At 33.3% G+C, this 25,713-nt stretch overlaps 2 protein-coding genes and 1 pseudogene across 4 annotated transcripts; all 3 read left to right on the top strand.

Moving 5' to 3' along the window:
- The first annotated feature begins 2,733 nt into the window (after positions 1–2,733).
- Positions 2,734–8,915, top strand: LOC144567480 (tetratricopeptide repeat (TPR)-containing protein). Of its 2 annotated transcripts, none has more exons than XM_078317626.1 (12): positions 2,734–3,050; positions 3,403–3,476; positions 3,544–3,608; positions 4,272–4,364; positions 4,452–4,553; positions 5,598–5,762; positions 5,843–5,931; positions 6,097–6,218; positions 6,347–6,528; positions 6,659–6,943; positions 7,574–7,721; positions 8,077–8,915. In XM_078317626.1, the coding sequence occupies exons 1-12, from the start codon at positions 2,848–2,850 to the stop codon at positions 8,433–8,435; spliced, it is 1,887 nt and encodes a 628-aa protein (XP_078173752.1). In that variant the 5' UTR covers positions 2,734–2,847; the 3' UTR covers positions 8,436–8,915. The 2 variants fall into 2 exon arrangements, with proteins under 2 accessions (XP_078173752.1, XP_078173754.1); XM_078317628.1 differs by having other exon boundaries at positions 2,854–3,050; positions 3,393–3,476.
- A 3,116-nt stretch (positions 8,916–12,031) lies between these two features.
- Positions 12,032–15,472, top strand: LOC144567805 (ankyrin repeat-containing protein ITN1-like; annotated as a pseudogene). Its single transcript, XR_013515507.1, has 3 exons — positions 12,032–12,542; positions 13,936–14,345; positions 14,551–15,472. The product of XR_013515507.1 is annotated as an ankyrin repeat-containing protein ITN1-like (transcript).
- A 5,085-nt stretch (positions 15,473–20,557) lies between these two features.
- LOC144567037 (3-ketoacyl-CoA thiolase 2, peroxisomal-like) lies at positions 20,558–24,926 on the top strand. The gene is made up of 14 exons (XM_078317070.1): positions 20,558–20,779; positions 20,866–20,936; positions 21,035–21,119; positions 21,224–21,350; positions 21,625–21,723; positions 21,835–21,902; positions 22,046–22,153; positions 22,251–22,328; positions 22,594–22,726; positions 22,824–22,920; positions 23,165–23,288; positions 23,602–23,710; positions 23,828–23,911; positions 24,606–24,926. The coding sequence occupies exons 1-14, from the start codon at positions 20,696–20,698 to the stop codon at positions 24,674–24,676; spliced, it is 1,338 nt and encodes a 445-aa protein (XP_078173196.1). The 5' UTR covers positions 20,558–20,695; the 3' UTR covers positions 24,677–24,926.
- The last annotated feature ends 787 nt before the right edge of the window (positions 24,927–25,713 follow it).

Raw genomic sequence — 25,713 nt, 5'->3', positions numbered from 1 at the left:
ATAATATAGTCGGCTAAGTACATTTTCCACTATTTGTTGATATGATTTTTTAAAAATATAATAATAGATAGAAGAAATGAAGAAATTCTGAATTGAAATGAGAAAATTGAAATAAGATTCTTCTGTTTTTTTAAACAAAAGTTATATTATGATTTTTTGGTGACTCTGGTTGTTACGATAAATTTTGAGAGATATCTCATATTTGAATAGTAAAAACTAATAATAACATTTTTTGTATTATGATACGCATATTATATTATGATTTCTTTTTGTCTAATTTGATGTTTCATATTTAATTTTTTTTTTCGGTTTTTGTTCTCATTTAGAGTTCCACATATATAATTTCTTTTAGCAGAAGTGGTGGTATGATTTGGCGTTTCGTAGGGATGTCAAACTGTGATCTTGCATTTCTATTTTTAAAATTCCACCCTGTGATTTTCAATTTTTTTATTTTTGTATTTCTTATGAATAAAGATTTCGGTCAAACTTATGCAGTACTAAAATCAGAAAAATAAAGTTGGATTAAAAGTATCAAGAATATTGCCAAAAATTTATTCATAAAAAATAAAAAAATGAAAAATGACAGGGTAGATTATTAAAAATAGAAATGCAAGATTATGGTTTGGCAAGGCATCAAATTATACTACAACCTCTGCAAAAAAAAAAAAAATATTATGTGGGATTTTAAATGAGAACAAAACCCGGAAAACAAATTATTAATGTGAGACATCAAATTAGATAAAAATATTCATGAGTAGAACTAGGGTGTTCTTAAGAAGGCTAATAAATTAATTTTAGTGCATTAATTTTTTGAACGTTTTTTGACCGCTTGACTTTATACTAAATTAATTTGAATGTTTAAAATTTTCACATGTAGACGCATCACTCGTAAGGTAGGCGTATTTCAACGGTTTGGAAACGTCATTTGAAACCGATTTGATAGATTTTGGAGTTAAGCTCACCAAATACTTTGATGAGCTTAAGAACACCCTAGTTCTACTCAATATTCATAATATAACATGTTTGTCATAATACAAGAAAGTTGCTATTATTAATTTTTACTATTAAGATATCCCTCAAAAAATTTCGTAGCGATCAGATTCACCAAAAAAATCATAATGTATGATTTAAAAAAAAAAAAATTATTATTTCAATTTTGTCGTTTCAATTCAGAATTTCTCCATTTCTTTTATCTATTATAATATTATTTTAGATAAAAATCATATCAACGAACAGTGGAAAATGTAATTAGCCGAATATATTCTTGGTTGGATGCTAAGTTTGTGCTAATACATTTTTGCAGCAAAGAAAAACACACAAAAATAAAAATAAAGTTGTATGATGGTATCAGGTCATAGCCAATGATCGAGTTCCTTCTGACCAATTTCGACATCTAATTTATAAAGTTCATAGATTTTTTTTTGTCTAATTTTTGTCACATTTAGAATTTTTTTTCTTCTTATTTAAAGTCCTACATATATATTTGGGGAAATTTCACGTATACCCCTCAGAAACTTCAATATTACGTATTTCCCCCTCTAAATTTTGAAATTACATATTTCCCCCTCTAAACATCAAAAACTCACATATTTACCCATTTTATTGTCTTTTATATTAAAATACATTCTAAATTTATAAAATGCCTATTTTACCCTCTTATTAGAAAGCATAAAATGCCCATCTGACGATAATTTGAATCTGAAGGTTCCTCCACCGTCCGAATTGCTTTAAGATCCATGCGCGTTAGATCAGTACAAATCTTGAAGCGAACACACACAAATATTGAAGTGATGTGCACAGATTTTAATGCGGTGCATGCGGATCAAAATTGCTTTGAGATTCGTGCGGGATAGATTAGCACGAATCTTGAAACGAACAAGCAATAATCTAATTGCAATGCGCGCGGATCGGAAGGTAGGGCGTTTTATACTTTTAATGAAGGGTAAAATAGGTATTTTATAAATATAGAATTAGTTTTAATATAAAAGACAATGAAATGAGTAAATATGTGAGTTTTTCAAATTTAGAGGGGGAAATACGTAATTTTAAAATTTAGAGGGGGATATACGTAATATTGAAGTTTTTGAGGGGCATACGTGAAATTCCCCCTATATATTTTTCTTTTTTTTAGCAGACGATGCGACTGTGATTTTGCCTTTCTATTTTTACAATTCCACCTTGTTATTTTCTATAAATAAAAATTTGGGAGAATAATGTTATTTTGGAATGACATATAATGTAATATAGATTAAGTACTAAAAAGCGTTTTGTTTTTCAGATCCCGAGTGTGTGACTGTGTGCATCCTTTCTTATAAATTGCAGTTTGCATTTTACAGTCCAATTAATTATATATAGTGCTGAAATTAAAATCTGATAGATATAATAAATATTCTAATTTTTAAAAATATCGAATAATATAGATTGGCACTATAATTATTTTTTTAAGTGTTATTTCTATTAACAAAAATGAACATAACGTGACAGTAGAACAAGAAATCTGTGTTGGATCTAGAAGTTTGAAACTGATAATTACATTTTTAAACTCCAGAAACAAAAAAGAATAATATATTTTCAGGGGTTTAACCGAGAAACTGACCTATTGAAATTAAACTAATTGCAGAAATCGGGATGGTAGGTAAATTACAGTTTAGTAATTCTTCAGGTGTTTCTAAAATTGTTGACACGAAAAATTAGATGAAAGTGTAATAACTCTAAAGCAAAAGAGTAAAAAACTAAAAATACAACAAAGAGAGGAGAAGCACCTGAAAACCGCGAAAATCTCTCGAGAGAACCCAAAACCCCAAACAAACTTCACCGGAGCACTTTGCAAAAAGAGGACCTCACGAGATGCCAGAGATGCAACTGCCAGGTGGGTCCGAGCTGCTCTCGAGCGGCGGAGTTCCTTCACCGGCCACCACTGGGCCGCCGCGCCCCTCCTCCCCGCGCCGGAAGCCGGTCATCATCGCCGATCTCAATCTCAACGACGATCCACCTGAGAGCGATGGCGAGGATGGGATTCTCCCCCCTACCCCCGTTGATCCCTCCACCAGGTCTCTTTTGAATCTTTCTTTTCACGTATATATCTTTTCGAATTCCACTTATAAATAATTGCATACTTTGTTATTATTGGCAGTATAATTTTACAGTTAAACCTTTTTTTGTCTCTCTAATTAGACCATTAAGTTATATTTGAATGACTGTTTTTAAGGCTTACCTATGCCTAGGATTAATTTCTGCTTCTATTTAGGTTTTTGTCTTGTATAGTTGTTAGGTCCTAATGAAATTGAAATAGCACATGTTGTAGATAAAGATAGTCAGTTAACTTTACTGTTTCTACTTTTAGTAGTAAACATGCACAGCTGCTTTGCATTTTAATGCTGAAATTGCAGTAGTATTTTTCAGGAGTAATGTGGAAGAGAGTGCCTCAGTCAAAAGTACTATGTCAGTGAAGGATCCTGATCTCGTCGAAACTGAAGGTAAATCTGTCTAGATTTATGAGAATTATGAAGCATGTTGTCTCATCATATGCTTGAAATTACACAGATATTGACCAGCAGTGTCAAGGAGCTTCCATGTCAAGAGAGGAAAAAGTTTGCAATCTTAAAGCTGTGAGTGATTTGCACTTAGCTTCCATTTTTTTTTGTTTTTGAAGCATTCTTAATCTATTCAGTGTCTTGATTATCACGTAGCAGTACTTGCTGTGTGGTAGGTTCGATTGCTGATGGCAAATACTTTTAGGATAACATTTTCCCCATGTTATATGAAGAACAACTTAGTTAATACATATAAAAATGATACACCATTCCATGAGATTATTATTTTTCCTTTCTTAATTTGTGAGACAGAGTATAATGAAAATCTATAATATTTCAAAGCACAAAGTTGTTGTCTGACTTTTTTGTAATATCAGCAATTATCAAGCTTCTGTACCAATTTTAGGTAGCAACACCTTTTTTGTGCATAGACTCCTTTTTATTCCAGTGTATTCCATACAATTATATCGAGAGTTGAGAAAAAGAAATGGGGGCTTGGTGTAGTGGAAAAATCACAGGGGAAAAACGGGGTTGACAAACAGAGTGGATATATTTTTGTCTAGTGCTTAACTCCTCTTTGCATCTTCAGAAGAGCTATCCAGAGCATTGATTTGATCTAATTTGGGCTATAGTGCACAGTTTGCTTTTGCTCAGTTGTGATATAGTTCCCTACATACTCTCAGTATTGTGTGCTTTATAGATCAAGGATCTTATTATGGACATCTAACATGATTTCAGGGTTTGGTTCATGTAGCGCGCAAGGCACCAAAGAATGCCCATGCTCATTATATTCTAGGTCTGATGTATCAGAGACTTGGTCAACCCCAGAAGGTGCTTATATCATTTATGATCTTAGAAGGCTTGATCTGTATAATACCTTAGGATGTTACTGTATTCTCATTTGTGGCCATGTTACAGGCAATACTTTCCTATGAGAAGTCAGCTGAGATACTATTGCAAGACGAGGACGACGTACGCAGGCCGGATTTGCTTGCTATAGTGCGAATACACCATTCTCAGGTTAGCTCTTTTATGTTCTCATATTTTTCTCTCTGATGAATGTGCATAAAACAGGGCAGTAAGTTTCATGTACGCCCTTGCAAAATGTCAAATTTCACGTGTATCCGTTGAAGAATCACACATTTATCCCCACAAAAGAAGTATCCTCTGCAGTCCCCTCTTCCTCGTATAATGTGTAATATACCGAATTACGTTCATTCGGTTCTTTTGGTATCTTTGTGAATGAGGGAAAAAAAAGAATTTTAGGTTTTTTTTTTTGGAAATATTATGTCTGCAAGGATGGTATAAATCATGCATTTTATAATGTAGGACTGTATAAAGAGTTATTTTGGTAGGTATTGGATATGTTGACCGTTGACACTCTACTTTGACAACCGTGGCAATTGATGTCTAAAATTGTTAAAAATCTTAAAATAAAATGCAAGATGTGTTCTCCGTTACTTAGATAGGCCATGTGTAATTTTGGTGCTACTTGTAACTTGTCTGGTCATTGGTCCAAAACTGAGCAGTTGATTATGGAATGGTCTCCTCTCCAATTGTACAGACTAGAATTCCAGGCAGATCTGGGCCCGTCCATTTCATATTGGACGGTACAGATCATCTGTGACCTTATATCTGTCCTTTTACCTGCCTCTTGTGAGTGATTTTGTTAATTTCAAGTCGAGAGTAGTTCAGGACTGCCCAATCTAAAATGGGCACTCCAGATCTGCCTGGGACATCCAATGAAATCCGTATAATTTGAGGAGCCATATCTGTTAATTATTTAAAGTTTCTAACCAATCACGGGTGCCCAAATGATATTCAAATTAAACCAGATTCAACACATTTGCCGTTGATTATGGATGTTGGGTGTTGCAATTGTGGGAAATAAATGAAATTATTCCAAACTAGTAAGATTTTGTACCACCTGAAGTTTATAAGGGCCGGAGTTATGTGTAATATATTTCAGTAAGACTCCTGTTCACTAAACAGATCTAGTGGTGATGGTAAGCGCTAGCGTAGTGCTTCCCTTTTCTTAGTAAATTGTTTTCTTTATGGATGTAGTGCATTCTACAAGCAACAACAGGAGATAGCTTAGACAAAGAGCTTGATGAACGGGAGCTAGGTGAGATACTAGCAAAATTGGATTCCTCCATGCAAGCAGATGTGAAACAGGCATCTGTTTGGAATTCTCTTGGTGCAATTCTTCTTAAAATGGGGCAGTTAAAAGTAAGGAAATGCATCTTTCACTTTCTTCAATGTGATCTGATTTCTACAGTGCTATTTCTAATGTGATCTGATTTCTACAGAGTGCTATTTCTGTTTTCTCATCCATCTTAGCCTTTTCTCCTGATCACTTGGATTCCATGGCCAATCTTGGCATTGCATTCCTTCAAAGGTATTGCTTGTTCTTTTGTATTTTTTTTTTCTTTCCATACTCTCTGCTTAGTTGACCTTTTCTTACGAGGAACGCAAATTGTTACCTTTTGGCGGCAACAATGTATTTCATCTACCTAGTTTCTCTTTCTCACAGTGGTGTTAATCATTAAGCATAATCTTTCAGTGGCAAATTTGACCTTGCATTGCGCTGTTTTCAAGATCTTGTTCTAAGAGATCAAAGTCACCCTGCTTCTCTACTCAACTATGCAACTTGCCTTCTTTATAAGCATGGTTCTGTAACAGCAGGTATAACAGTAGTTCCATTTACTTGATTTATTAAAAATGTTATTAAAATTTTCAGTGAACTTATTCCTCCAATTTAAATAGAAGTGTTGAAAATTCAATTCCTTTCTCTCTATATGAAAAAAAAATAGGTCCAGGAGCATTTGCTGGTGAAGGCCATCATTCGAATCAAGTTGAAGGAATTAATGTTGCAAAAGAATGCTTATTGGCTGCGGTGAAGGCTGAACCTAAAGCTGCACAGTTGTGGGTGAACCTTGCAAATGCATATTATCTAGCTGGTGAGCATACTAATGCTAAAAGTTGCTTGGAGCAGGTAATAATAACCATTTAATTTTGTCATTTCCCTTTTTGTTAAGACGAGAAGTATTTAGACTTAGTTGACAGTGATGGAAAGGTTAATACTTATAATAACTTAACATTGCCTATATTAATTTGTTTTGCAGGCAGCCCAATTGGAGCCAAGTCAAATGGCTGTGCGATATGCAATTGCAACTCATCGAATTAGAGAGGCCGAAAGAGCACAAGAATCGACTGATCAGCTTATTTGGGCTGCCAATGAGATGGCAACGCTTATAAAAGAAGGTGACCCTGCATTGATTGATGTTCCCACTGCATGGTCTGGGTTCGCCATGGCTCACAAAGTACAACATGAAATTGGTTCTACATACGAGAGTAAGCAGATGGATATAGATGATGTAGAAGAAAGAGCTTTATGTACATTAAAACAGGTACGTCTTCCAGTTGCTCAATCTCTGATTTTGCAATTCAATTCCAAACAAGCCCAACAAGAAGAAGTTCCGCGACATAAGTTGCGGGAACTCCTTTCAATGTCAATAAAGAGCATCCAGTTGCCCAAATGGGAAATGTGGCTTTATATCTTAATCTGCATCATTTTGATTCTGCTTTCTATATGACGAAGTTGGTAAATTGCACCCCAAATTGACTAAAATGACCTTTATGGGAGAGCAGATGAGATGTGTGACTATATTCGCCATCTTGATCTCTTACAAAGAAAGTTCCAATTTGTTCATTCTTTTATTTTTAAACATAGATTTCATGACAGTTACTTACCTTGATTTTATGATTATGATTGGGTTTCATGTCTAGCCTGCCCCAATTTGTTTGGGACTAAAGGCTTGGTTGTTGTTGTTGTTGTATAGATTTCATGACAGATAAAATGAACAGTTCTTTGCCATTTTTGCCTCCAATGCTGATATGTTTTCTAGATTTTCTGGGATTGTTGATTCAATAAAAAATATCAGTTTTGAAAATATCATTTTTATATTTGAATTATGAAACAATAATGGACTTGCTGAAGTAAGATGGAATTATCATTTCTGAAATGAATTCTTTGACAGACAATCCAGGAAGATTCAGATGATGCAGTTCACTGGCATCAACTTGGTTTACATAATCTTCGTACAATGCAATTCAAGTCGTCAGTTAAATTTTTCAAGAGTGCTCTCGTCCACTCCTTGGGTTGCAGTTACACTTGGTCTAATCTTGGTAACTTCTAACATTCTATGCTTCATATTATTTTTTGCTAAGGCCTAAGGATACAATTTTGGCTGCCCAAATAGTCATTATGAAGCTCTGCTACCAGAGTTCTCCATTGCTAGAAGGAACCACTGTTCAAACACACAATGATATAACTAAAACACACTTGATGAGTGCCCCTTTTTTGTCTTGGTATTCCTCTTTCTTATGAAATAAGCTGTGGCGTCTTTTGTACCTGCCAAAGCACGCCATGTACTCTTCTTTGGTGTTTTGGCAGTGTTTTAATCAATATTTCTGTGGTTGCTGTATTATTATAATCTGTTTTGATGTATTTAAGTATCGCTTGCCTTTGTTTTTACTTCAGGTGTTGCATTCCATTTATCTCATGACCCATCATCAGCTGAGACTGTCTACAAGCGGGCCCTTTCATTATCCAAGAACAATCAAGCACATGCAATCCTTTCTAACCTAGGGAATCTTTATCGAGAGCAAAGGAAGCTTGAATTTGCAAAAAAGATTTTGATGAAGTCGCTGGAACTCTGTCCTGGGTATGCACTGGCACATAACAATCTAGGTCTTGTTTGTGTTGCCCAATGTCAGTGGGAGGAAGCTATTGGCTGTTTCAAGAAGGCTCTTGAGTGCGATCCACTGCTTGATTGCGCACAGTCAAATTTGGCAAAGGCCGGGGTTTCGTCTACAAACCACAAAACCACTGGAAACTGAATTGTTTACACAAGATGCCTGCCAAACCTTTTACACACATCAGTTAGGAACTTAGGATTAGCACCACAATGCAAACAAGAACTTGGTTGGTTGGTTTACATGAAGTAGATTAGGAACATAGAATACCATGATGTGTTGGTATGGAAATTGGTGTATAGATTAACAAGTTTTGTATATCATGAGTGATTTCAATCAAATCCTGTTCCGGAAAGGTTCTAACGACTGCAGGGCAAGCTTTTGCATTTTAGACACCGGATCTAATTGAATGACAGAACTTGTGTGCTTCGGGATTGTGCCTCATCTGCACTTAATTCTAGACTAGTTCAGGGCTCGGGTGGGCATATTAACACTAATCTTTTTATTAACAGATATTAAATTTTTTTTTAAATGTATGGATAATTTTAACCCTCTTTAAATATCTTTTCAATTGTTATCTATAATGTAATTAATGTTGTGATTATTTATTTATTATTTGATTTCTATAATTGCCAGATACTCTTTCCCTTTTTCTGATTTTGCATTGAATATGTATGAAATTTTTTGACCAACTCGGTATTGTGCATCACAAGAAACATATGAGAAATAAAACAATAATTTCACATAAACGGGTTCTCATCATTTTAATCTGTGTATTAAATTTTATAAAAATATAACTAAATAGTTTGCAAAATACAAGCAGTCAAGTCAAGATATGTATTTATCTTATTTTTTTGTTTGATATATTTTTAGAAGTGATGTAGCTAAAAAAGAAATTTGATAATATGATACATTTTAAATTGTAATATAATTAACCAACTTAGTTATATTGTTTGATTTTTATTTTGTTTCTCTCTTAATTTTGTGGATTCTAATAATTGTCCCTGTGCCTTTTTCCTTTATTATTTCCGCATTACAACTATCATAACTGTCTGGGGGACCACAACAACTTCAATACTTATTTTTTTCTTTTTCTGAAGTATTAAAATTCTTGCATGGAAGTATTTATGTCTAAGAACAGAAGTATATACACATATAAAGTAAACAATTTCTACATAAATAATTATTTCTTCAACCAAATCTATATGGGCGATACATGTTTTAATAGGTGAATTTTTTTGTCTTTATTCAATCTCGTCCACATTTATGACAATCTATGAGAAATTTTACGAATCTAAAACCATGAACGTCTTTTACGCATTTTTCTCTTTCAACTGAGATCCATGATGACGTACCTTCAAGCTTGTCGTCACACAAATATTAACACCTATGCACGGAAGTATTTATTCCTAAGAGTAGAAGTATTTATATATATGAGGTGAACAATTTTTATATGAATATTTGTTTCTCTAATCAAATCTCAAACTACATAGGGGGGCATACATGTTTCTAGATGTGAGTTTTTTTTCTTTGTTCAATATCGTTCACATTTCTGACGATTTATGAGAAATTTTGCGAATCTAAAACTACGAACATCTTTTACGCAATTTTCTCTTTCAAATGAGATCCATGATAACGTACTTTCAGGCTAGTCGTCACACAAGTATTTATACCTCGTCGTGTAAGTATATATTCCTATACTTGTAAGTATTTTTTACATATGACACTGGCTGACATCCGAAAGTATTAATATCAAGTACAACAAGTATTTATACCTATGCAGTCAACTATTTTTGTTAGAGAAATGTTAACGCATGGATGATTGGGGAAGGTTGATGCAGGGATGCGGGGTCCCCACGACTTCATTTAATGTGGGTTGACGCAGGGACCATTGAGGAACTCAAAAAGGAGTGATCATATCAAGTTACGAATGCAAGTATTAATATCTTATTTTGCAAGTAGTAATTTCTTATCTTTCAAGTATTTATACCTATAAAGGTTGATGCAGGATGAGTGTGGGGACTGAAAAAGGGAACCATAGTACAACTTTTCTCTAATATTGTTGCAGGGACAGAGGGGGGGGGGGGGGACAAGAGTGTGGGGATTCATATAATTATTCTAATATTGTTACTTGTTATCTATATGTCTATTTTAATTAAAATTATTAGGGCAAAATTTAAATTAATGTTTTGTAACTAATTTATATTTGTTAATTGAATAGATGGAAAATCAATCTCCTTATCAGTGATAAAACTTGAAAAATCAAGTTTTAAATTATGCAAATAAAAAAAAATCTTAATTGATGATTTGCTTTTTAATTTAATGTAAATTTTAATAAAATTTGTGGAGCTGATAAAACAAATTGATATATACATATATTAATGTAGATATTGTTTGTAATATAATAAAAGTTTTCATTCTTCTATTATCGTTAAGATTTCATTTTAAAGATGTGGTGAAATATAAATAACGAATTCAGAGAGTCCACTAATAAGCGTATAAATACATGATTTAGGCGCACAAATTTTATAACTTTAGGGCATGTTTGTTTCCTATGGAATTGTGTAGAATGTTTTGACAGGTATGAAAAATATATTTTTTTATTTGTGGGAACTCATATTCATAAATATGCATAGAAATAAATGTATTGAATGAATGTTCGGTTGTATTGTGAGAATAGATGTGAAAATCATAATTTGATAAAGATATTCATAGAATATATTTTTTTTTAATACTTGTTATCAATAATAATTTCTTCGTTAATAATATTGATAAATTGTAATCTATTCTAACAATCTAAAGTCTAATAATTAAAATATGATAATATTTAATAAAATAAAAATTAAAAGTTGTCATGAAAAAAGAAAGAATTAATGGTGTGAATAAAAGCAAAAGTAAAAGTAATATGAATAAATCAAACAAAATGCACTTATCATGAAAATAATAAAACAAAATTATTAAGATGTAAAGGGTTATAATGAGTGAACAAATAGAAATATGAGAGAGCTAACAATGAATGTGGGGAAAAGAGTGATGCTTCTATGGACATAAGGATCTATTTGTAAAATGAATATATTTTTATTTTCAAAGTTCAAACAGTCGATCCGAACTGTTTTTCTTGTTCTCCATATTAATATGTGCTTGGAGACCAAATTTTATATTTTTCTGAATTTTTTTACTATTTATTAAGATGGGTACAAAATTCAATGGTCTGAATTTGATATTTTTTGTACCCATCTTAATAAATAGTAAAAAAATTCAGAAAAATATAAAATTTGGTCTCCAAGCACATATTAATATGGAGAACAAGATGAACGGTTCGGATCAACTGTTTGAACTTTGAAAATAAAAATATATTCATTTTACAAATATGTACTTATGTCCATAAGAAGCCTTTGCCTTAATAGTTTATTAGTGTTCTAGCAAATAAATAGCTATTGCTTAACTTGCGAGGGCTTCACTGCAGAAAACAACTATACGTCTATATCAAATCCATACTTGTCACTTCAAAAAAAAACAAATCCATACTTGTATTCTTCTACCTTTTTCTTTGTGTTTTCAAAACAGAAACGGGTAATTCATCAAGCATTTTATATATCTTTGCACGATTGTATACACAGGTACTTCACTGGAGATCTCAATCCAAACTGCCGTGGAATCTTTTCTTTCCAAGCTCTCCTTCCTGCCTCTTTCCTTCCCCTTCGCTTTTTCTGTCACCACCTTGCCGTATTTAAACCCTCTATCATCACCTCGGCCTTTCTCTCTCAAGCTCAACAAATCCACTAGAGACCTCAATTCCAGATATGTCTGTCGAGATAGAAAAAACTACGCCAATCAATCCAACTCCATGTGTCCCAGCCCCGTATCCACCTCCACTGGTACTGTCCAGCTCGAGTAAAAGTAAAACCATGGATAGGAGAGGAAGCATGAGCAAGTATGTGCGCCAAGTAACAGGACGACACAACGATACCGAGCTCCATGTTGCAGCACGCCAAGGAGATGTCATGGCTGTGAGGATGATTTTAGAGGGGATCAGAGATCAGGCAGAGAGAGAAGATGTTGCGGAGATCCAATCGTCGGTTTCAAGTGAGATGAATGAGGTGGGAGATACACCGTTGATTGTGGCAGCTGAGAGAGGGTTTGTAGAGGTGGTGGTCGAATTGGTTAAGTATTTAGATAGAGATGGTGTGGTGGTGAAGAATCACTGCGGGTATGATGCGTTCCATGTGGCGGTTCGAGAAGGTCACCGAGGTTGGATTATTTACCTGGAAAGCTGGTCAATAGTTAGAAAAGATATATAATATATAGCAGATTAAATCATACTAGAATATTGGAAAATTGTTAATTAATTATCAGTTACTTATTTTTAATCAATTCACACAGGAAAAAAGTTTCTTCATTTTATGTTGTTCATTTTTTGCTTTATTTCACACAACGGATTTTTTTTTAAATGTTAATATATAGCTTTAAATATCTACTAATAATTTTATTGTAAAAATTTATTTACAATTGATCAAATTAATGTAATTTTGAAATCTATTTTTTTATTCTCATAAAATTCTTTAAACTATTCTAATATTCTAATTTTCTCTTAATTACTCTAATACCTTATCCTCATATAGCTTTACGATTAGATCTGCTTCTTCGATCGTCGCCACGCTCCGACAACGACCAGATCTACCCACTATCATGCTCCAATCGAAATGTTGATCACCCTAATACTTTAATCGTTATCTCGCTCCACCATCATATCCATCTCTTCAACCACTACTGAACTAACAACATCGGATCTGTATCCCCAAGTACTTGACTGAACCTAACCGAAACGGACAATCCATATTTACTCTCAGCCGGGATGGCACAGGGGGCAGTATTTTTTGTGCTTTGAGATTCGTGCTAATTTAAAAATCTAGACTGAGAGTAAATCTGGGCTGTTCGTTTCGATCAGGTTTAGTCAGGTACCTGGGAGGATACAGATTCGACAACGACTGGATCTACTCACCATCGCGCTCCAATCAAGATGGAGACTCTACATTTTGAGCTCCGACAATACCGCACTCTCGGCTTCGATTAGACCCCGTTCCTCTCCTCTCTCTTTCTCCTCTCCGCTCGAAAAAGTAGAATCGAGATAGAAGAAAGATGTTGTATCGAAATAAGGACTACAAGGATTGGAAAGAATGGAGTTGAATGGAGGGAGGAGGGTGGTTGTCAAAACTCTAGGTTTGCAATTGTCTTTTGTTCGCTTCGTTGGAAGAGTGAAAGAGCGACTCCCGAGTTACGAGTGAATTTGTATCCTCTGTATTAATTAACTCAAAAAAGAATTTTTTTAGGTAATGCATATGAACTGTCTGATTACTTTTAAAGTCTGTGCAGACTAAATCTGCACCAATATTAAAGAACTCCTATGCGGTATCCTAATTGACTTTGTTTAAAATTAAATGACTGAGATACATTTTCAGTTGATGCAGAGACCACGCGGACTCGTTATGAGCCCCCTAAGCACCCCCACAATGGATTCTATTACCAATATGTATAATTGTCATGTTATGAACTTCGATCCGCTCCATGTACTTATAATTATTATTAAATAATGTAGTTTCAAAACAAGAGGATACTCCTTAATTAATGTTTGTATTTTGTACAGCCGTTGTACAGGAACTTCTGAATTACGATTCTACGCTGAGCAGAACATTTGGCCCGTCAAAGGTAACCCCACTCATATCGGCATCAACGCGGGGACACCTTGATACTGTCAAGCTACTACTTAAGCACAAGTCGGACCTGTTTGACATATCAAAGAACAACGGCAAAAATGCATTGCATTTTGCAGCTAGACAAGGCCACGTAGAGGTGGTAAAGGTGCTGCTCGAAAAGGTCCCACAACTAGCGAGACGAACTGATAAGAAGGGTCAGACTGCACTACACATGGCAGTAAAAGGGCTGAAATGTGGTGCGGTGAAGGTGCTCGTAGATGTCGATCCTGCGATTGTCATGTTACCTGATAAGAATGGTAACACAGCATTGCATGTGGCTACGAGGAAGAAGCGAGCCGAGGTAATTTAATTACTGTTTTTGCTTTGTCATATCCATGCTATATGCCATATGGCCGGTTGTCTCCTCCATTCCGTTCATCTTTTCTTCAGATGTTGACCCAATAAAGTATAAACTGTTTGGCTCAATTGTGCAAAATTCCAAAATGAAAATTGCCAGAAAATAAAAACATTAAATTATGTTTATAATTTTTTGGTGCATAATGCAGATGGTAAATGTTCTCCTACTACTACCTGACACGCATGTGAATGCGCTAAATCGCTATCACAAGACTGCATATGACATTGCCGAATCCCTACCCCTCTCCGAAGAATCATCTGAAATAAAGGAATGTTTATCCCAATATGGCGCACTCAGGGCAATGGAACTTATCCAACCCCGAGATGAGCTCCGCAAAACCGTCACTGAGATCAAGAACGACATGCATACACAATTGGAGCAAACACAAAAAACCAACAAAAACATTCATGGAATCGCTAAGGAACTCCGAAAGCTGCACCATGAAGGCATCAATAATGCAACTAACTCTGTGACAATTGTTGCCATGCTATTTGCCACTGTGGCATTTGCTGCAATTTTCACTGTTCCAGGTGGAAACCAAAATGACGGTCTTGCGGTAGTGTACATGGCCACCTCATTTAAAATATTTTACATATTCAACGCAGTATCACTATTTACTTCTCTAGCGGTGGTGGTCGTGCAAGTAACACGTGTGATAGGTGAGACCAAATCAAAAAAGCTGGTAAACGAGGTGATCAATAAATTAATGTTTTTAGCATCGGTATGTACCACAGTTTCATTTCTTGCTTCTACGTATATTGTTGTGGGAAAGAAATCTCAATGGGCTGCAATACTTGTTACACTGATTGGAGGCGTGACAGTGGTAGGTGTACTCGGTACGTCTTATTATGTGGTTAAGTCGAAGCGGATCCGATATACAAGGAAGAAAGAGAGGAATTTCTAAGCGCAACGGGTCCAGCTCGTGCTACTTTTATTCTGACTTGTCTGAGTCTGAGATGAAAGCTATGTATGCAATATAAAAGTAGATTGTTATAATTTGTCCATTCGGATATGGTTGCTTAACATATGCAGACTATGTAGTTTTCTTTATATATTTTTTGTCACTGAATTGATTTCTCGTTTATATAAACAGGTATTCTATCCATGGTTTTTTTTTTTCCTATTTAAAAGTTAGCATTCTACTTTTACTGGGCGGGGCCGATATCTAAAGCTGGAGTTTTTTTCATAAACCATAATTGAAAAATGGATTCTTAGGGAACCAATATGATTACAATTTTTTTTTCAAAAACCATAAGAACCGTGGGAATCTCACGGTCTGGCATTTTTTTTTTTTTCAGACCGTGTGCTTCTCACGGTCTTGCCAAATTTTTTTTTTTTTTTTTTTTTTTAAAAAAGCAGATTTTTTTTTCAGACCGTGGGGTTCCCACGGTCTCAATTTTTTTTTTTTTTTTTTTTTTTTTATAAAACAGAATTTTTTTTAATTTTTTAATTTTTTGTATTAAAATATTAGAAATGTTGAATATGTTTCTTTGAAAATAGATGAAATACAATATAATTTGATTTATTAGAAATACTGCAATAAATAACCCGGATCAATATTTTTCAGGTCGGATTTTTCGCGGCTGTAAGAAAAATTAATATATTTATTTATGTGTTATTAGAAAAAAATAAAAATGCTTAGATTCTGAGTTATTGATCCGGGTTCAAAAGTCATTTCTAGGTAATCCAAAAAATATTGTGATCTTTCTAGTAAATTTAATTTATGAAAAGTTGTATCTATTTTTGAAAATAATAATAACTTTTAAGTTATTTAATAATTGTTATTCAAAAAGAATTCTCAAAATAGATATAACTTTTTATAAATTAAATGTCCTAGAGGGATCACAATATTTTCTGGATTACCTAGAAGTGACTTTTGAATCGGGATCAATAACTCAGAATCTAAGCATTTTTATTTTTTTCTAATAACACATAAATAAATATATTAATTTTTCTTACAGCCGCGAAAAATCCGACCTGAAAAATATTGATCCGGGTTATTTATTGCAGTATTTCTAATAAATCAAATTATATTGTATTTCATCTATTTTCAAAGAAACATATTCAACATTTCTAATATTTTAATACAAAAAATTAAAAAAAATTCTGTTTTATAAAAAAAAAAAAAAAAAAAAAAAAAATTGAGACCGTGGGAACCCCACGGTCTGAAAAAAAAATCTGCTTTTTTTTAATAAAAAAATCTGTTTTTTTTTAAAAAAAAATAAAAAAAATAAAAAAATTTTGGCAAGACCGTGAGAAGCACACGGTCTGGAAAAAAAAAATGCCAGACCGTGACGTTCCCACAGTTCTTATGGTTTTTGAAAAAAAAGTTGTAATCATATTGGTTCCCTAAGAATCCATTTTTCAATTATGGTTTATGAAAAAAATTCTCTAAAGCTGAATTATTGTCAGCCCGAAAAACAGAAAAGTAGATGCACAAAAAGTGAACGCCTGTGGGCCTTGAAGAGAAAAAGAAAAATTTTAATGAAAGAAAATTTGTAACATATATTCACTAAAATTACTGGATATGATTTCTCATTTCTCCAAGTCTTTCATATACATGCATGTATTGCATGTCTATACTCTATAGACACTCAAATGTCGTCATATAAATAGATACACAATTACATGTAAAATTATTTTTCATGAGAGTGTAATATGGATTCATATGTTCGTTTTCTAAATGTCGATTTGAACCTCTCATTATGATCTTTATATAAAAACATATTTTGAGTTAAAATTTTACAGCTTTTAGAATTAATTTACTATTTTAGATTGATAAAAAATCATAAACCATTTCAAAGTAGTGATTTCTACCTATCTAAAAATGATAGTAAAAAAATATAAAATTTGGTCTTCAAATATATTTTAATAAGAAAATTATATTGAATAGTTCGAATCGACTATTTGAACTTTAAAAACAAAGAAATGAATTCAATATACGGCTCAATTTGCAAATTGCAAAGTACCGCAAACCCACTCCTATCAATCCGTTGGAAGAAAAAAAAAATGCGAAAGGAGTGTTTACTCTTCTTTAACAAGTTGAATTTTGGGTTAGAGAAAAGTGAAAAAATATACGATGAATGAATATTTTAGTTAAGCAAATAATTTACATCAAGACCGGCCTGAACTAAATTTCCTATCAAAAATAATATCAAAGTGTAGAATTTAACCACTCTTCTGATTTAAATTAATGGTACAAATTTCTGTTCCTTTTGGATTGGACTCGTATAATTAGAGGTGAAAACGGAGCGGATAGTGGTAAAATCATATTTATATATTTTTTTATTTTTTGAATACGAATACAGAGCAGATATTAGATAGATACAGATACAGTTTCAGATCAAATCAGGTATTTATTAAAAAAAATTAATATAGTATGTGTTCTTTGCACTTTTCAAACTTAGCAAACTGAAACATATGAGTAGCTAAAGGAAGGAAAATCAACCGAGATCCCGTAAGTAGCAGCGTTAAAAAATATTAAAGTCCGTAATATTTATCTAATTATAACGGTGAATAACATAAATTTTTCATAAAATATATTAAAATTTATGATATATATCTACTATTCGGATACAGACAATTGAAACGTAAAATCATATCAGTATCCTTATCTATAAAGATATTCAAATATCAAATATGCAAATCTAAATTTTTAAATACGGATCGAATACGGATCGGATATTATCCATACCGTTTTCACCCCTAACACATATTCTTGTACCAAATAGCTAACTACAAATAAAGATGACTTTGTTTACATGCGAGGGTATAGATCCATATAGGGACAGAACTAGAAGATAGAATAGAGTAGAGACATAATTTATAAAATATGACATAATTATATAATTATTTTAAAGATTAATACGATAGGCTTCATGAAGCGCAATAGCTCAACTTTAATAATAATAATAATAATACAGTATTATGCATAACGCATGTTATCGCACTATGGATCAATACCATCATTTTCTAGGTCCAACAATTGATATGACTCGTTGAATGTAATCTCTGTATAAACATATATTTATAGTCATGTTTTACATTTTTAGAAATAAAAATTATTTTTTAAATAGGTAGGAAACCACTTTATCTATAGAGTATAGACCATTCAAGAGTAGAGATTTTCTACCTATATATGAGGAGGGTTCCAATGCCTCATTTTTTTTATACTTCATCATACTTCATATTTTATATCTTTATTTTTTTCATATTCAAATTCTAAATTGTTGATCCGAACCATTCAATATGATATCTATACTAAAATATGATTAGGAATGAAATTTTATAATTTTTGAAATTTTTTTACTATTTTTTAAAATGGGTAGAAAATCACTATTTTCTGAACAGTTCAAAAATAGTGATTTTGTACTATCTTAAAAAATAGCAAACAAATTGCAAAAAATATAAAATTTCATCTCCATACATATTTTAGTATAAATATTTTGTTGAACGGTTCGGATCGACAATTTGGACTTTGAAAACGAAAATATAAAAATATGAGGTATGATGAGGTATGAAAAAAATGAGGCATTGGAACTAGGGGTGAGTAATGAGCGAGCATGAGCGAGTTAGGGTATGCTCGTGCTCGCTCATTTAATAAATGAGCGAGTTGTTAAATGAGCGAGTTCAAGCGAGCGAATAAATGAGCGAGTCGGAAATGAGCGAGTTTTAAATGAGCGAGTTATGAGCGGCTCACGAGTTATGAATACTAAAATTTAATAAATTGTCATAATTCAATTAAATAGAATAATAACAAAAAAATCAACGATATTACAAAAATAAAATAATAACAACATAAACTAACAATAGTATCAACAAACAACAATCAACAAAAACTAAAGCAGCACTAATAAAAATCCAACATAAATCCAAAAACATAAACTAACAACAGCACACTGTTTTGAGGCGTCTGTTTTAAAAAATAAATAAATGTATAAACTATGAATATTTGGGATTGAATGTGGCGGCGGGATTAGATGTGACAAATTTTAAATGAGCGAGTTATGAGCGAGTTGGGGCATGCTCATGCTCGCTCATTTAATAAATGAGCAAGTTGTTAAATATGCGAGTTGTGAGCGGATAAATGAGCGAGTTCAAGTGAGCATTTAGTGAGCGAGTTATGAGCGGCTCACGAGTTATGAGCAATTTACTCACCCCTAATTGGAACCCTCTTCTATAAAAAAATAGTAAAAAAATTTAAAATAATGTAAAATTTAGTTTGAAATTACATTTTCATATGAAAAATCATATTGAATAGTTTAAATCGAATATTTAAATTTAAAAAAAAATCCATAGTATATATGAACCATTTGCGTTGTGCCCAGTACAACAGTCGAAAACAATTAGGAGATGTTCGGATCACCTCTTTCTTCACATGGAAATTCCACGAGAATTCATTACATTATTAAATTACTTTTGCGTATTTTTACTTCTGCGTTGTAAATTTCTATGAAATTATTTGCAGATTAATCGTGGAATCTCATTAATTGTTTCTTTTTTAATATATTTGACCGTTTCCTTTAGTGTTGTGCATTTATTGCTCAATATATGAGGTGAAAAAAAAAAAAAAAAATTCTCAATGTTGTGCATTTAAAATCGTATCTTTACTCTTTGGTGTTGGACACTTAGTGTTGTGCATTTAAAATCGTATTCTCCAGATAACACCATTCAAAATAAAACTATTGACAATAACAATAATCTGTTATCTCAATGCGCAGGGGCGGAACTAGAAAATTGAGATAGAGGGGACTGGATGAATTAACGTCATGTAATTTTATTTTATGAAGGAGGCTAATAGTGATAGTTTTTGTAAAACATAAAATTTTCAAGTAAAAATTACAAAATTTTGGAAGGATAGGGAACTTAGCCTCCTTTTCTTACCGTGTAGTTCCGGTACTGTCAATGCGCCATAGCCTTGAGTTCAAAACAATGTAGCTTCGCACAGTCCGACAGGTGGACCTGCCCCCCAGTTTTTCCTATATTAAGTGTACAAACAGTTTTGGCGATTAAATAATTTGACCGACAGTGGGAATCATTCTCGACGACTCGTGACTCGCGAGTCCCGATTCAACGTCTCAATCCAACCATTCAACCACATGCTCTCCAGTTCGCCACAAAACCCACGACAAAACTATTCTTCTCCTTTCTTGCACTGGAGAGGATTAAATTTCCATTGAATTTCACTTGAACTGTCCAGCAACCCACACCTGATTTCCAATTATATAAGACTTGCCTTAGATATCCGATCTCATCTCAGAGAGAGCGAGAGAGAAACAAGAGAGAAGGGAGAAATGGAGAAGGCAATCTTTAGGCAAAGAGTTCTTCTTGAGCACCTTCAACCAAATCAAACTAGCAATCCTTCGCCGATCCTCGCTGTGAGTCTTTGCTTCTCCTCCTTAATTGCTCCGGGTCTAATACAAAATTTATTGCGATTGATTTGGTGGTTTCTTTTATTGACTAGGCCTCGAATTGTGCTGCTGGAGATGGCTATCATAGGAATCCGAGCTTCGGGGATGATGTTGTTATTGTCGCGTACGTGATTTTATTTTTCCCTTTTTTCTGTCATTTTTTTGTTTGCCTCGGTGCGTTTTTTCAATGTTCTTTTGCAATTCTGTTTCGTCTATGTGCAGTGCTTATAGAACTCCCATATGCAAGGCCAAAAGAGGGGGATTTAAGGATACTCTTCCTGAAGATCTCTTAGCACCTGTTCTCAAGGTTTTTGGAAATTGATCTCTTATTTGCAAATAACATTCTTATTCGTTGTACTGTTTGTCTACTAATTAACAATTGCATTTTTCTTTTTTCGCCTTGAATGTCAGGCCTTAATAGATAAGACTAAGGTGAACCCAAATGAAGTTGGAGATATTGTTGTTGGGACCGTTTTAGCTCCGGGATCTATAAGGGCGATTAAATGCAGAATCGCTGCCTTTTATGCTGGTTTTCCAGGTAATTTTTATGATTTCTTACATAATAACATCTCACATGCTCAATTTGATATACTTTCATAAATATCAGGGTTTTTCATTAGGTAAAATTTGATTTAGGTCAGTTCTGCTGGTGACTTTTATGTCAGCTGAAATTTCTGAAATCTCAGGGTGTTTTGTGCACATCTATAATATGCTTTTTTAAGCAAAACCAGCTGCTCTTGAAAAAATGGGGTTATTGGTTTTGGTAGATGCCTTCCTATATAATTGCTAATACAAATCTGTGTATGAAATAGACATTGTTCCTCTCAAAACTGTAAATCGGCAGTGCTCATCTGGCCTTCAGGCAGTTGCAGATGTTGCTTCAGCTATTAGGTCTGGACAGTATGATATTGGTGAGTTTCTAAATTTTTTACATTTTAAACTTCTGTACTTGTCTACTTCGTAGAATTATTATAGTGGGAAGCTGGTTTCACTTACTGTACAACCTCTTTGGTGTGAAATAGGTATTGCTGCTGGGTTGGAATCCATGACTACCGACAAAGTTTCCTTTGACAGCCCAAATAATCCAAAAGTACGTACTGAATATCATAATTCTGTTTTCGTTTTATGTCTTCCACACTTATGTGATTTGGTTTCTTTATTTTGAAATTAAGCTGAAGTCCTTGTTGGTACTAGAGAAACCCTTATTGATCCGTTGTTTTACCTTATGTTTAGTTGGATTTATTTGCTCAAGCTCGAGACTGCCTTCTTCCTATGGGTATCACATCTGAGAATGTGGCACATCGGTTTGGCATAACCCGACAAGAGCAAGACCAAGCTGCTGTATGAGTTTATACTTCTTTTTTTATGACTACTTTTCATACTTGTAGAGTTGGAATAATTCAAATTGCACACTTGACTTATCATACCAATTTTATAGGTTGAATCTCATAGAAAAGCTGCTGCTGCAGCAGCTTCCGGAAAGTTTAAAGAGGAAATTATACCTGTAGAGACAAAGGTATGCTATTGGCAGAGAAGGAATATGTTTTATCTCTTTCTTACGCCATTAGTTATTTTCCTATTTTGCTGTGAATAGAATGAGACTAAATGATGTTTCAGTATTGGAACAGGATTTTTTTTTTTTTTTTTTTTGAAGGAGGAACTGGATAATTGTTATTCACTATTTTTATTCTTGCGGAATATTCTACTCTATATTTCAGTTGAAATGTTATTTACTATTTGTACTTATCGTTACTAATAAATGTTGAAATTACCATGTAAAGATTATAAATCCGAAAACTGGAGAGGAAAAGCCAATAACAGTCATAGCAGATGATGGAATTCGGCCTGATACATCTTTAGAAGCACTTGCAAAGCTCAAACCCGCTTTTACCAAAGATGGCACCACTACTGCTGGTAACAAAAAACAATACTTGGTTTTTATTTCTCATTCGACATTGTCCTTTGACGTTGCTTCTAAGACTATCATTTGTCTTTTGGTTCAATATTCTAGGAAATGCTAGCCAGGTAAGTGATGGTGCAGGAGCTGTTCTCCTAATGAGAAGAGATGTAGCAATGGCGAAGGGGCTTCCAGTACTTGGTGTATACCGGTTAGTAAGCATATCAATAACCAACAGTGTACCAGTGCTTGCTGCTGGTATGGACACATAATGCCCTGGTATTATGGAATGTTTCTTTTCTTTGGTTTTTCTTTGCTTTTTAGGAGGTTCGGTTAGAGTAGGTATAAATGTGGATCTTATTAGGCCAGAACATTCGATAAAAGCTGGTATAGGTGCATGCATGCCAGGGAGATTTTGGTCATTTTTTTATGCAATACTTTATTTATTGTTATAGGAGCTTTGCAGCAGTTGGGGTTGATCCAGCTGTGATGGGTGTGGGACCTGCTGTTGCCATTCCCTCTGCAGTTAAGGCAGCTGGTCTTGAGGTTGATGACATTGACCTTTTTGAAATAAATGAGGTGAGCCATTATTTCAATAAAAATGTTGGGCAATTTATCACGTTAGTTCACGTGAAACTTGAAAGTATCATGCTCATTCCTATAGTTACAAGCGAAACATTCCCCATGCACTCTTACAAACATGGATTATGGGCAAATACTTACTTTCTGACAGAGACATCACAATCCTATGCTTGGAAATATGGGAAACTACTCTTGAACACTGTCCCCAACACACACACCCACCACAAACCCCACAAAAATTCTCCCTTTACTTGTATGGCCTTTGGTAGTTAGGCAGGTTTAAATATTTTTTTTTTCATTTGTTTGATAGGCTTTTGCGTCACAATATGTATACTGTTGCAAGAAATTGGGTTTGGACCCAGAAAAGGTCAATGTAAATGGAGGAGCCATGGCTCTTGGCCATCCCTTGGGTGCTACAGGTACTTTCTCTTTCCTATCAACTTATCTAATTTGTAGGTATTGGTTATTGAATCACGTAGTGAGAGGTCTCTTTGGATGAAGTAATATCCAACCTAATTTTCTGTACTCTGGCTTAGGTGCCCGCTGTGTAAGCACTCTTCTCAATGAAATGAAGCGACGTGGGAAAGACTGCCGTTTTGGAGTAATTTCCATGTGCATTGGTATGTATTAGCATGGTGTTCTTAATTCTTTATGATAAAAGTTTCTCATATTTCAGAAACTATAATTAGGTTAACATGAGATCTATAGTCAGTTTATAATTTACATAGGTTGATACTATCATACTAAACTAGTAGGGAGTTGACAGTGAGTTTACTCTTTATTTTACTAATAGGTTGACACCTCACTATTCCGAGGTTGGCACTTTTTTTAATAATGGAAATTGAAATTTATTCAGCTTGCTCATCTTTCTTTATTTTTGGTGATATTATAGGCCTCATATTTTATAGAGATGTGTCATATGGCAACCACAACCAAAATGGTTATCAATATAAAAAATGTAAAATTATAGATGTTCTATATAGCTTAGATATGTTGTATAACAATTTGCTGCAATTTGAAATTTTGATAGATCATCCATTATATTAAAAAATTAACGATTCAGTTGTATTGGTACTTGACCAATGGCAAACTGATTTTGGTGTTGCACCAAACTGAATAAACAACCTATCTAAACCACAGAGAACATTTCGACATATTTCTTTTCATTTTGATAATCATTTTGTTGGCTGTCATGATTTTTATGTAAAAATGATGGTTAATATATATATATCCCGTCCCTATGTTCTTACTTCTCATTGTTCAATAGATAAAAGAAAGCTAGTTTGAATTTTTTTTTTTTTTTTTCCCTTTTAGGATCTGGGATGGGTGCTGCGGCTGTTTTTGAGCGAGGTGATGTGGTGGATGAGCTCAGCAATGCGAAGTAGTTCTAGTAATGCTTGGTATCAAGGATGCTATGTAATGCATTTGTATGATTTTTTTTTTTTTTGGTTATTGGAAAATTACTCTACGAATAAAAAGGCAACTTAGATAGCGTGAACATGTTGGCTCATTGGTGGTGCTGATCTGTATATCATTATTAGTAAGAATAAATTTAGAGTTTTGTCTCGATCAATTGGAGTAATGAGCATTCAAGTGTTACTATTTAATCTCAAACTATTTCTTGTCACTTGGTTCTATGGAAGGTTCAGATAATGAGCATAAATTCAGGGGTAAGCATATTGACACCACACATATTTATATTAACACAACATCTTTAATAAAATTTTATGTATGGACAATTTTAACCTTCTTTAAATGTTTTGCTGATTACTATATTTTTTTTCAAAATATAATTAATGTAGTGATTATTTATCAAATTATTTGATTTCCATATTTGTTAGATATTATTTTCCTTTTTTAATTTATTTTATATCGAGGTAATCGTTTTCTGCTTTATATTTTCTCATAAAAATATATATATATATATATAACTATAAACTTTACAAGAAAACTATCAATTCAATTTAACTTTTAAGCACCGAGTCCATTAATTTTCACTCAAACCATATTAATTCAAGGTATATATTTAATTTTTTTTGTATTTTTTTATATTATGATAAACTCGCTTTAATTTTGATACTTTTTATCTACGAAAAAGAAGACGGCTACTGGATTGTATTACATATCTCGCTTTAAATTTGCTTTAATTTTTAAACTTTATAATTTTTTTCTTAATTTTGATATTTATTATCTATAGTCTATTTTTATTAAAATTGCTTATTGATGTTTTCTAATTAATTTATATTTGTTAATTGAATAGATGGATCAATCTCCTAACCAACTGGAAGAAAATATGGAAAATCAAGTTTTGAATGGTGCAAATGAAAGCAATCAACTTCTTAATTTGAAGTTTGAAAATCGTGATGATTTGCTTTGTGTCGTTCGTGATGATTTGTTTCGTGTCATTCATGTCGTTTGAGAA

Source organism: Carex rostrata, chromosome 16 (assembly GCF_964058835.1).
Source record: "Carex rostrata chromosome 16, lpCarRost1.2, whole genome shotgun sequence".
Lineage (NCBI taxonomy): Eukaryota > Viridiplantae > Streptophyta > Magnoliopsida > Poales > Cyperaceae > Carex > Carex rostrata.
Note: the sequence above shows the minus strand (reverse complement) of the source record. Positions and strands in the feature narration are given on the sequence as shown.

What these genes read in the sequence shown, in the direction of transcription:
- LOC144567480 (XM_078317626.1), top strand. Translation starts at nt 2,848, where the DNA reads ATGCCAGAGATGCAACTGCCAGGTGGGTCCGAGCTGCTCTCGAGCGGC. An exon ending in TGCGAATACACCATTCTCAG is followed by an intron (nt 4,554 to 5,597) that starts GTTAGCTCTTTT and finishes TTATGGATGTAG; the next exon opens with TGCATTCTACAAGCAACAAC. An exon ending in TTACACTTGGTCTAATCTTG is followed by an intron (nt 7,722 to 8,076) that starts GTAACTTCTAAC and finishes TTTTTACTTCAG; the next exon opens with GTGTTGCATTCCATTTATCT.
- LOC144567037 (XM_078317070.1), top strand. Translation starts at nt 20,696, where the DNA reads ATGGAGAAGGCAATCTTTAGGCAAAGAGTTCTTCTTGAGCACCTTCAA. An exon ending in GATGATGTTGTTATTGTCGC is followed by an intron (nt 20,937 to 21,034) that starts GTACGTGATTTT and finishes GTCTATGTGCAG; the next exon opens with TGCTTATAGAACTCCCATAT. An exon ending in ACAGCCCAAATAATCCAAAA is followed by an intron (nt 21,903 to 22,045) that starts GTACGTACTGAA and finishes CCTTATGTTTAG; the next exon opens with TTGGATTTATTTGCTCAAGC.